The 12,259-nt window shown below is 36.0% G+C and overlaps 2 protein-coding genes and 1 non-coding gene across 4 annotated transcripts; 2 read left to right on the top strand and 1 right to left on the bottom strand.

The window, feature by feature from the left end:
* LOC119992274 (40S ribosomal protein S4-1) lies at positions 1 to 2,919 on the bottom strand. Its single transcript, XM_038838977.1, has 5 exons — positions 2,790 to 2,919; positions 2,088 to 2,165; positions 1,828 to 2,008; positions 1,581 to 1,678; positions 1 to 711 (listed from the first exon to the last, which is right to left on the bottom strand). Exons 1-5 carry the CDS (start codon positions 2,790 to 2,792, stop codon positions 277 to 279), a joined length of 795 nt encoding a protein of 264 aa, XP_038694905.1. The 5' UTR covers positions 2,793 to 2,919; the 3' UTR covers positions 1 to 276.
* Positions 2,920 to 3,191: 272 nt separating this feature from the next.
* LOC119990721 (mitochondrial import inner membrane translocase subunit TIM22-4-like) lies at positions 3,192 to 5,606 on the top strand. 2 transcript variants are annotated; one of them, XR_005466079.1, is made up of 5 exons: positions 3,192 to 3,382; positions 4,066 to 4,259; positions 4,336 to 4,408; positions 4,896 to 4,969; positions 5,158 to 5,299. XR_005466079.1 is itself a non-coding variant. In XM_038836792.1 (4 exons), the coding sequence occupies exons 1-4, from the start codon at positions 3,229 to 3,231 to the stop codon at positions 5,241 to 5,243; spliced, it is 507 nt and encodes a 168-aa protein (XP_038692720.1). In that variant the 5' UTR covers positions 3,192 to 3,228; the 3' UTR covers positions 5,244 to 5,606. The 2 variants fall into 2 exon arrangements, 1 of the variants encoding a protein (XP_038692720.1); XM_038836792.1 differs by lacking the exon at positions 4,896 to 4,969 and having other exon boundaries at positions 5,158 to 5,606.
* Positions 5,607 to 6,103: 497 nt separating this feature from the next.
* On the top strand, positions 6,104 to 6,176 carry TRNAK-CUU. The gene has a single exon. It is a non-coding gene; the product is annotated as a tRNA-Lys (tRNA).
* The last annotated feature ends 6,083 nt before the right edge of the window (positions 6,177 to 12,259 follow it).

Below are 12,259 nucleotides of genomic sequence, written 5' to 3' on the forward strand. Positions count from 1 at the left end.
TGGGTAAACAAGCAACAGTCGCAGCCAATTCCCCTGCACTGCCAAATCATTAAAATGAAAATCATAGAACAAGTAGTCATTGCACAGATCAAGCCTGAAATAGTATGATATATCTTAGCTATCACAAAACCATAATTGAGTCGACAAAGCAACCTCAAAAATGACCAGGAAACAACTATGTAACAACTAACCAAAACTTAGTCATAAAAGCATTAGCTAGCAAGAATGTCTTAACAGCTGAACTAGTTCCCATCAGAGACCTGGTGCCTTTGTGAATCAAGCAGTTGTTGCCTGTTGGGCTGCAAGTCTCTTCCTTGCCTCCTCAATAATAGACAATTTAATACCCTTGCCCTTGGGAAGAGACACCCATGGCTTTGTACCCTTGCCAATGGTGAAAACATTACCAAGACGAGTAGCAAATTCATGGCCTTGAGCATCCTGGATGTGGATAGTCTCAAAGCTTCCCTTATGTTTCTCCCTGTTCTTAATGACTCCAACACGTCCTCTGTTCCTTCCACCAGTCACCATGACAACGTTTCCAACATCGAATTTGATGAACTCAGCAATCTTGTTTGTCTCAAAGTCCAGCTTGATGGTGTCATTGGCCTTGATAAGTGGATCTGGGTAGCGTATGGTGCGGCCATCGTAAGTGTTGAGATATGGAATTCCCTTCTGCCCAAATTGCACTGAACGAACCTTGCATAGCTTGAACTGCAGAAGAAAATTTAGAAGTTAACTAAATAGAGCAAGCGCATTTTTTATGTGAATATGAACCAACTCCACAAGTGAAACAATTGATACAAGAAAACAATAAGAAAGATGATTTTTCAAAACTTCCTTCCAATAGCTTAACCGGTACATGAGAAAGATGTGAACTCCAAATTGGTAATTTCAATCTAAAGATGAAAGGGTTGGAAGACTCACCCACGAAACTATCAATCAAATGGTTCTATGAATGAACTAGTCTTTAAATTCGGCAGTATTTTGTAACTGTCCAATTAATTTTCTTATCACATTAATACATCACAAAGTATTTATAATGCTTCTAGTGGATTAAGGGAAACTGATTTATTCCAAAAAGATTGGTCCAATGAAAGACCCTACCTTGCCAAATGCCCTTTCTCAATAAAATATTATTAAAAGGATACTTAATATATTATCAATCAAAGGATACTCCAAATATAATATCAAGCAAAGGGAACTCCAAATATCTTACACACCAACAGTTCTCTTCAACGAAGAGGAACTATCGAGATCTATATAGTTTGGCAAAAGCCTCATTTAATTAGGATTGAATACTTTTGGAACCGGTTCTAGATCTTCTTTTCAATTTTACTAGGGTGAAGCTACATGAACTGATGAACACTCAACAAACTACACCATCAATAATAAATATTCAACATGAACACTCATCATCTTTGCTGAATTAATAAGACTTTTGTACATTAGAAAATTTACAACAAAATCACTATGATTCCATAAAAGCAACTGCCTAAGCTTACTCATCAATAAATGAACTAATCTAATTGCATAATAATGCAATATCCAAAAATATAAATAAAAATCAAGTGGCAACCAACCTTAGCTTCCTCATCTCTGATTGAATGGAGGCGAAAACGACCCTTGGTATCATACAGCAGACGGAAGTTCTCATTTGTTTTTGGAATTGATACAACATCTGACCAAATTACAAGGGAAAACATTTCAAGAATTTCCAATTAGAAATAAATTAAAATTTTATTCCCAAATGGCATACATAATTCTCAAATCAGTATTCATAGTTTTCATTCCAAGACAGAAGGTGTAACTAATGAAAATAAAACTTACCCATGAAACCTGCTGGATATGTCTTATCAGTTCTAACCTTTGCATCAACCAGCACATGCCTTTGCATCAAAATAGCAATGACCTCACGGTAGGTGAGTGCATACTTCAACCTGTTCCTTAAGATAAGGATCAAAGGCAAGCACTCCCTGGATTTGTGGGGTCCAGATGAGGGCTTGGGTGCCTATGCAACCAATGGAAAACATTATAACCCAAATAAAAATTTTAAACTGGATACAGAATACACTAAAATCTTCACTTACAAATGCCCCGCCAAGTTTGTCAAGCATCCAATGCTTGGGGGCATTAAGCCTCTTCATATGTTTCTTCAGTCCTCTAGCCTGAAAAACAGATGTCAAAGTTAACAACCACAACAGTCCCAACAAAGGGTCAAAAGTTCTTACAACATTCACAACAAAGGGTCAGCCAGAAACTAAAGAATGTGATATTACACAATCCAAAGCAACCGCATTACCGACTATTTTTCTTTGTAACACATCTCAATGCCTGTAAAACAGAATTTTCAACAGATTTGTACCCCAATGCACCTTCATAGCCTTTTAATCTAATCTAACCGGTATGTATGCATACCAATTAACCATAACACTAATGAAACTCCACAGGCGCAAAAAAAATCATGTATACTAACTATATCATCAGACATACTCTTTCCTTCACTCTTGCTTTTTTCCAAACTAACAACGAAATCGAATGGAACAAAAAGATAAGGGTCAACAAAATTGGATGCATGAGAAAGTATCTGGACCCTCATAGATCCAGAAAATAAAGTAGTCCATTCAATCAAAATCCCCAAAAAAATAATTAACATCTCTTAGGCCTAAACAAAATGGAATTACGAAAATAAAAGCACAAAGAGAAAAAAAAAAACGGAATATGTAATGTATCTTATAATCAACAAGAAGAACGAATCTAAAAGATGCAGAGGATATCGAAACCAAACGAACCATTTTGTTCTTCTCGAGCTATCTGCGCCAAGCGGCAGGTCTGCTCCTCTCCCACACCTGCAAAGATAAAAACAGCCCTCAACTGTGCAATAAGGCAGAGGCTAGCTTAAAACCCTAACTCCGCTATTTATTTGTTTTTACGTGCTCAATGACGAAAATGCAACTTTTAAGTTTGAGTTTTACCGAAGTGCCACTAAGCATGATAGTTAAAGAACAGCGCTATCAAACGACGTCGTTTGCACAACCAACCTCGAGGAGCTAAAACCTCCCAGTAAGAAAATCTCGCTTCCCTTCCGTGGCGGCTACGCTCCAAAAGCCGCTTCGCTTATAAGGGTTTCCCCCCCTTCCATGGTCCTCTGTCCTTGATTGCAGCCCTTTCTCATTCTTCCAGTTTTTAGTTGTTCATTTATCACTTTTGGATTCGAGTTGCTGTTATCTAATGGCGACCGATTCAGGCGCTGAATCTGGGAACGGTTCGAAGGAGCCAGAGAAGTCCCAGATTGAGCCTTTTAGAATGCCCTCGGCGGAGGAGATCCGCGCCCAAGAAGTTTGGAACAACTGTGCTGTTCGCAGTGTTGTCAGTGGAGTCATGGGTTAGTCCAAAGTTTCTTCCTCTTCTGATTAACATGTCCTTTTGATTATTGCTCTAAATTGTTCGTAAATTTCACTTCTTGCTCCCTTCCTCTGTCAAATGATATAGTTTAATTTTGGGGCTGTTGAAAAGTTAAAACTTAAAAAGTTTCATTAGTGGTTGAATCTCCTTCTCTATTTCTCAAAAAAAAAATGTAGTTCCTGTGGTTTATTAGGAAAATGGGGAAATGCGAGGTTGAAAATAGACTTCTGATAGTTTTGTTACCCTACTAATCTGTTGTATGATAGCTGTGAATTCAGTAGGGAATAGTTTATGTTCTGTCTTTTTTTAACTGCTGGTATCTCAGTTGGAAGGGTTGTAAATCAAATTGTGGTTCAGAGGTTTTGAAATTCAAAACTTTAACTGCTTCATTGTAGCAATAGAAAGAAACATGCTATGAAATTTGTTTGAGATCGAATATATTTACCTTCTCTATTTTCCTTTCAATTATTTGGGAAGTTGGGGACTATCACAAACGAGAACTCTCAAGTTTTGATTCAAGTCTGCTTGTATTTTGTTGTTATTTCTTTGCTGCTAGATTACTTTTCGTCATGTTGTGAGACATTGTGTGTTCTATGTGAGGGTTAGGGATTCTTGAGTATAGTGATTTGATGAGTGTGTTTGATTTTGGAACAATGTTTGTAGGAGGTGGGCTCGGGTTGTTCATGGGTTTGTTCCTTGGTGCACTTGATAATCATCCTACAATGCACGACGAAATGACTGGTAGGCAGCAATTTATTTACACTGCCAAGCAGATGGGGCAAAGGAGTTGGGGTTCAGCCAAGACATTTGCAGTCATGGGTCTAGTTTTCTCAGCTGCCGAGTGTGTTGTTGAGAAGGTGAAAAGAGTTTTAAGTTTTATATATTTTAGTTATCATTGAAGCATTAACTCAATTTTTGGATTGTTTATTTCAGGCACGGGCTAAACATGACATGACAAATACAGTTGTTGCTGGTTGCGTAACTGGGGGTGTAATGTCGGCAAAAGGTAACATTCTTGCTGCTAGTTGATTATATATCAAGTGCATATGAGCTTTAGACTGCCAGTGAGGATAGCACTTGAGAGCTCTCCAAGTTTGTAAATCTTGTATCTCATGATATCAATTAATGTTTACACTTGAGCCTATAATGTTGGAATATGTTCTTGATTACTCTATTTACCGCTTTATGCATATACTAGAATTCACAAAGCAACAATAATAACAAGGATCCTTTTTTCTTTCAATTTTCGAGGATATATCCGTATGACGGGTGAGATGGAAGTTAGTCACTTAGTCCTTGAATTTTTTCAACTTCTGTAAGAAGTGTTCAAATTTTCGAACACTTTGAGGAGATGGTGTGCGTGGAACTTGTGACATACATATAAGACATTTTAGGTGTCAAAGACTATAACGTACAGAACCAACGGAGAAAAACACACTAGTAGCAATTATATTTTCTCGGATGATGATATGATGATGATTGCTGAATTTCAGGCATGGACATATATTAATTGCTTTGCGAAAGCATAGATGATCAGCTGACTGTTAAGCTAGATGTGATGGAAATGGTAATATAGTACTGGAGTTTATCCTCCATCTCTGCGTTCATTGTTTCGTTCTTTTGTACTTTGTCATTGTGAACAGAACTATTCTAGTGGCTATTATTGTTTAGTGCTTGATTCTCTTTTCTTTCTGGTTTTGCTCTATGTGCTCTTTGCTACCGTGTGATCTCAAACTCTCTCTGTTGTGTTTCTAGGTGGTCCACAGGCAGCCTGCATTGGTTGTGCTGGCTTTGCAACTTTCTCAGTTCTGATAGAGAAGTTCTTAGATAGACACAGTTGAGCAGACACCCGGCTCCAGTTTTGCAAATTCCAGGTTTTAGTCTGGACAATGAGTTCTAGCTGCCCGGATAAATTCATCATAGTTTTCCTGTTTTCATCCTCATTGAATTTGAGTGCATCGCTAAGAATGAAGATAGAAGTTGTACTAATTAATTCTCCCATGTACTACTGCAGTATTATTAGTACACATATTCTTTAGTAATTCACATATAGGAGGTGATTGGATCGTTCTATCCATCCAACCTTCGAATGATTCTGTAATACCAAGTTTTTTGGCAAGTTGAAGCAGTTTGCGATTGATGACTGATTATTCAATCTTTGATAATAAAGAATTCGGGTGGCTGGACCTAGGGTACCAAATGCATATCATTTTCACCTGGATAAGATCGATGTAATGTCAATTTTTTTTTTCCAATAATGTGTACATGTATTGAATCTGTTACATTTTCAATTGACTATCTGCGGTGGAAGTGTTAGCTATCGCAAGGAAAGTGTAGTGCAGAATAGTAATAGTAATGACATGCCTTGTGTTCTATGCTAGTATCTTAGGATCCATTTTTAAGTTGAACCAAATACCGTATTAGAATTATTTTTTAGCTCAATATAATCCAATCATCTCATTTATCCAGATTACGAAACCATAGCCTTGTGTATTTCATTGCTAAACACAACTCAAATGGAGTGGCTGGCTGATGCACACAAGGGGGAAGTTTGCTGGACCGACGTCGAGTACTGCAAACAAAATGGAGTGGCTGACTTTCCTTCTATTCTCATTTTCATCCCCGCAAAATCACTTACTTTGTAATTTATGTAGATTGTAATATACAGATAAATATATAAAACGGCCCACAGTAACAATGAGCCCGTCTAGCTCAGCTGGTAGAGCGCAAGGCTCTTAACCTTGTGGTCGTGGGTTCGAGCCCCACGGTGGGCGGCTTTTTGGCCTTTTTCAGCTTTTGCCCCTAACGGACGGTTTACTGTGTGTCGATCCTTTTTTTTCACCTCTCTTTTATAGCTCCAGTTTTAACTTTCAAAATGAGGGAACTCTAATTTATTCTTCCAGTGCATTACATAAGAAAAGTCGCAATTTTAGAAAAATATGATTACGGATTTTTTTCAATTAATATAAACGACGTGTTTTGTTGACTTCTGCGGCACAACTTAAGCTTCAACTACTACTACTTAATTATCAGTGTTTTGTTGACTTCTGCGGCACAACTTAAGCTTCAACTACTACTACTTAATTATCAGTATTATCATAATCGATCTACGTATCGACTCGCGACAATAATTTTTAAGGATTGAATCGGTTGGTTTGAAAGATTAAAGGTTGAACCATGCATTTTTAAAAATAATTTAATTTATTGATAAATAATAATATAATAAATTAAATCTTAATTATATTAAGGGTCCGTTTTGTAGACAATTTTGACAGTAACATATATTGTATATAATTTATACTGATAAAAAATGGTAACATATATGGTTGCTGATAATTGCGCCAATCTTCCATCTTCACCTGCACCAACGCCCTGCATCAGTCGCACATCCATCTACGTCAATACTAGCATCTTCGACTGCATATAACTGCGTTGGAAGTAGATGAACCTTAACGCTATGTTTCTTCAACTTTAACATATTTTTCTATTCCAGGAGTGTTGCTGCTTAAGGAAGAGGGGTCACTATTACACGATCTACTCCCATCACAAAAATAAGTTGCTGCAACTCCTTCTGTTGGAGACATAAGGTATTTCTTTTATATTAGAATTGTCAATGTTCTATTTTTAATGGATAACTAGAAATTTATTTACCTCAGTGCATGATAATTAATTTCTGGCATTGGTTGTTTAGTACTACTTGTATTTTCCAGTCTTTGTCATGTCTATATGCACGATATGCTTTCCAAGCTTCAGTTGCAAAGGATGAAGACGATGATGTGGATATGTTTGTTGAGGAGACTTAAGAGGAAAATAAGGATGCATAATAACGTACAGCTGCTATCAAGACATCACCAAAAAAGAAAGAATGTAAACTTTTAATTTCTTTGTTCCTGGCTGTTAGTGCTATTTTCGCTAGCTTTTTTTCAATTTTTTTTTTGTTTCTTGAGTTCTCGTAATTTATGATGATAAGATTTAGAATTTGAGAATGTAGGACCCACTATATAAAATATGGCATATCCATGTAAAAGTTCTTAGCTTTCTCCTTCTTTTCATGTAGTATCAAAACTATTCTCATGTTCCTCTTTCCATAGTCTCCAATATATTCTGTCATGCTTTAATAGATTATTCTCTCTGACATAGGAGATTCTTTCTTTGTGGTTCTAAGTCACCTCAACTTGCTCATTACTTTTTTTTCCTTTCTACAACGAGAATTAGGCTCAGTCTACAACTTCAAAAGAAGAAAGCTTCCTGCTCGGATATCACTACTTCAAGAGTGTTTGGGAACTTATTTATATGCACAACTAAAAAATATTTAATAATTGTAGAACTTACGAGCCTCAAAATGGTCATATTTCAGTGCATGACTACATATGCTTTACTTTTCTTTTGTGATACATTAATCAAGCTCATGATGCCATTACTATGATCATAGCAACATTCACTGTCCACAAATGTCAATATTCAGATTAATTTTTTGGACCTAAAGTATTGATAGTTCTTTCAATGTGTCTATCTGTATAGTTGAGTACAAGAGTTTCAAGCTTCTTGACTGCAAAAGACTTTTCAACCATTAGTAAGTACTAAAAATTGTAAGACTTTCAAGCACGTTACATAGGATATTGAAAGGATATACATATGTTGTGATTTATGATTCATTGGTGCATCATGTGTTCATTGACTTCAACTTAGGAAACTAGAATCATAGAAGATTTTAAGTCTAAGGCTATATATACTTGCCATCCAAGTCTTTCAAGATTACCGAAGTCAGTACTCAAATACAAAGCCATTTTCCTTCAAGCTTCGGATTATTATTTGTTTAATGTGATCGTGATTGTTGAAGAAGAACCCTGGCGTGAGACAGCTCTTGGTGGATTGTGTCACTTATTGGTGGAGTACCAGACAACATCTTCTCAACGTTGATACTTTGGTTGCGGCCAGAGTTTGACCAGCTAACGTAATTGCTGGGTCTTAGAAAATATACACTTGATGGGTGATGTACTATGGTATCTTAGGTTAGGTCCTCTGTAATCTTTATTCATATAGTGGATTATTTTCAAGGTTGATTGTTTGATTGACCCGAGGTTTTCCCTACTAGGTTTTCCTCATTATTCTGATGTGTTTTGATGGTTACTTATTCATTCCGCAAGTTCTATATATTTTGACTAACAGTTCTTGAACAAGAATAAACTCTCAATTGGTATCGGAGCAGGTAGTCAATATGGAACAACGAAACAATTAAGTTCTGCACTTTAATAAATTGAATTATTCATACTGGAAAGCTCGTATGAGAGCATACTTGAAGTCAATAGACGAACGTGTATGGGTATCAGTTGTACAAGGATACAAAGCTTCCATGATTGACGACACATGGCATTTTTATTTTTAAAAAATAAATAAATTAAAAAGGTTAATTAATTGTATTATAAAGAATCAATAGACGATACACAAATCTAATTTAATTACTATACATGTATTACTATGAATGACATGAGTTTAACCTTACATTCATTTCCCTTTAAATAGATAGATATTTATGTCATACATTTGTCTTAAAACACATATATCACATATATCATCACTTTTAAAATGAAATGCTCAACTTCTTACATGTCACTCACTATTATCTCATCATACTACAACAAATCATTAGAATAACGATGATATCACATAGAGCTTGATTGTTCAAAAATTATATAGAAATACTTAAGTACATCTAAATTTCGTATCTATTAATGTTTTCGATAATCTATAATAAGCATCATATAAATGTTTATATTTTCTTAATTTGTTATTTTATAAGACACATTGATGCATACTTTTGTTTGTCAATATCATATTGACATTTACAAAACAAAACGAAAAGAAGGAACCATACTTTATATTTCAAATTTTAGAGTTGTTTCAACTAACTATAAACTCGGGTATACGACTAATTTGATTGTAATTCTGAACTTTGTTCATTATTGATCTTAATCTCATCATTAAATGCTATACTTACTGTAATATGCGTATAATTATATAAGGCATATATTAAACTTCACTTATTGTTAATATATATTTTTATTTTTCTAGTACTTATTTCTTACAACACAACATCACAAGTGTAAAATGCAAAAAAAAAAAAAAAAAAAAACTTAATAAATGCTCGCCATGTTTACAATTCGAATGCAATGCTTGCCACAATAACCAAACCTAGTAATGATGTAAAACTAAATTACACTGTTCATACCTAAAACAATACTTATTGGTTGTGTATGAACATATTCGAATTCAACACAAAATCATCCATAAAATGAATCAGAAATCAAATGCACTAATTGTTAACATATATAGATATATTTAGTCTCTTACCTTCAACAACATGTTTTCTTGGAGAATAACATCTAGTAATAACTTCACAGTTAAACGTGCTTCTGTGAGAGCACTCTATTGGGATGGGTGACCACCTGGGAAGACAAAGTCATGCGGCCCTGATATATCCACGGGAACCGAACAACCCAAAGCGGACAATATTTTTGATGTGTATTGGGTTGAAAATTCTAATATGGTATCAGAACGAGCTCCACCCATTTGGGTCACTTGTTGGGCCTTTCGAATGTCGTTATGGACAGACCACCCATAGATGGGGGAGTACTTGTAGGACCTTTCGAATGTCCAACGGATGGATCCCCCAAAAGTAACCCTAACCCGTACAATCCACTTGTTGGGTCTAGTATAACCTAACCCACAAGCGGGGGGAGTGTTAACATATATATAATTTCAGTTTCTAACCATCAACAACGCGTTTTCCTGAAGAAAAACATTTCGTAGTAACTCTGTAGTTAAGCGTGTTTCTGCGAGAGCACTATTGAGATGGGTGACCTCTTGGAATGGCAAAGCCGTACGGGCCTGATGTATCCATGGGAATTGGGAACTGAAAAATTCAAAGTAGACAATACACAATATTGTTGATGTGAAGAATTCAAAGTAGAGAATATTGTTGATGTATATTGAGTTGAAAATTCTGATACTAATAGTGATGATTTTAAAAAAGAATCAAACTAATGAGCAGTAAGCACACATTAATTACTTGTAAAAAATATTGAAAATCGTCCGAAGTATAGGATATTAGGTTAAAACTTAAAAGAATGAATTACCCCCTTGGTGTAAACCCCGAGTGGTAATGAGCATGACCTTATCCCCATTTGTGACATCAGACTCTCTCACGGTCATCACATCCACCAACACTCTCCCTATTAGCATTAATATTAAACCATAGAAGGAAAAGTTGTTTACTACTCAAACTATTTGTTACTTTCATTTTTTTGATAGATAGATGGATGGTTAGATGGACCTTTGGAGAAGAGTTTCTGGCCTCTGTTGGGTCTAAATTAACCTTACTAGCAAGTGTACTAGTCGGCGACTACAGCACAATGATAAGCAAGGGTCGAATCCACAGGGACGGTGTTATATCTAATCCAAATTTATACTTGTATTTACGTATGGACAATGCAAACAAAAGTAAAATTCAACTCAAGATTGTTTGGTTGGGTAATTAAATTAAAACAAGCAAATAGTAAAGTATTTTTGGTATTTTCTTTGAATAAGGATGTAACTAATGCAAATGAGATAAACACCAAAGCTTTGGAATCCCCCTTGGGAAATAACTTGCGATGACACAAATTCACACACATATTTGCTAATTCGGGCATAACGAATCCGTACCTAAGTCGGTTTTAGCGCACTTAAGCCAAATCTCCCTAAAATCGATTACTAGCCATCTTATTGGTCTAGGTCGGATATTCCTAAATACATTCTAGCCATCTTATTGGTCTAAACATGCATAGAAATTCATGGAGTTCTATGGAGATTAGGATTCATACAAATTGTCACCTAATAAAGGGAGACACATTCATAATCAAGTGTTTCAAGAAGCATAATCTACTTGACATATTATTGTCTAAGCAAATTCTCCAAACAATTTCATCCAAAAACCTAAAGTGTTGGCCAAACACCACAAGCATGAAAAAATTGCAATCAAACATAGAAACACAAGATTTATACCCAAATCAACTCATATATATATGTAAATCGAGTCATAAACAAAGTCATCAAACCCAAGGCTTCAACCTAGCCTTGGCACAAGAGGTTTAGTTACACATAATGAGAGAAAAACACAAAAGGAGAGATGAGAAAATCATGAATAAACCCAATTAGTTGAGTAGATCCAAGTTGAGCTGAAGAATCTCTCCTCCTAGCTCCAAGAGTCGCCTCCCTCTCTGCTTTCGCTCCCCAGAAATTCTATTCTCGGTCTAAAAACTCCCGCAGCTCGGACAAATCGCGACTTAAAACACCCCAGAAAATTGCTTTTTGCGCCTAGACGCGTTGTTTTCACGCCTAGGCGCACCACGCCTAGGCGCAATCCTAGGCGCGTTACCCCTAGGCACATGATTCAAATGACCATAACTTCTCCATATGACCTCCGATTTGGATGATTTTAGATTCTACGGAAAGCTTGAGATGTCTAGTTTCCAATGCCTTTTATTGCGCTCGATTCCAATAACGTGACAGAAAGTTATGACTATTTGAACACACGAAGGTCAGTGGACATTTTCTTCAATTCAGCCCTTTTTCCGTCGCTTTTCATCCAAACCGCAATCAACCTATCAAAATACAAATCAACACATAAATACACTCATTATTTATCAAAAGAAAGCTTAAGAGGGGGATATTTCTACCAAAAACAATAGGTATTATCATACCTATCAAACACCCCACACTTAAACCTTACTTGTCCTCAAGTAAAACTAAACAAAGTACATCTACCAACTAACATCCTAACTCACTAACGCAGGAATCGCGATTGCATTTAGCATAT

This window comes from Tripterygium wilfordii, chromosome 22 (assembly GCF_013401445.1).
Source record: "Tripterygium wilfordii isolate XIE 37 chromosome 22, ASM1340144v1, whole genome shotgun sequence".
Lineage (NCBI taxonomy): Eukaryota > Viridiplantae > Streptophyta > Magnoliopsida > Celastrales > Celastraceae > Tripterygium > Tripterygium wilfordii.

What these genes read in the sequence shown, in the direction of transcription:
- LOC119992274 (XM_038838977.1), bottom strand. An exon ending in ACAAACTTGGCGGGGCATTT is followed by an intron (nt 2,009 to 2,087) that starts GTAAGTGAAGAT and finishes TTGGTTGCATAG; the next exon opens with GCACCCAAGCCCTCATCTGG. An exon ending in TCAGAGATGAGGAAGCTAAG is followed by an intron (nt 712 to 1,580) that starts GTTGGTTGCCAC and finishes TTTCTTCTGCAG; the next exon opens with TTCAAGCTATGCAAGGTTCG.
- LOC119990721 (XM_038836792.1), top strand. Translation starts at nt 3,229, where the DNA reads ATGGCGACCGATTCAGGCGCTGAATCTGGGAACGGTTCGAAGGAGCCA. An exon ending in CCGAGTGTGTTGTTGAGAAG is followed by an intron (nt 4,260 to 4,335) that starts GTGAAAAGAGTT and finishes TGTTTATTTCAG; the next exon opens with GCACGGGCTAAACATGACAT. An exon ending in GGGTGTAATGTCGGCAAAAG is followed by an intron (nt 4,409 to 5,157) that starts GTAACATTCTTG and finishes TTGTGTTTCTAG; the next exon opens with GTGGTCCACAGGCAGCCTGC.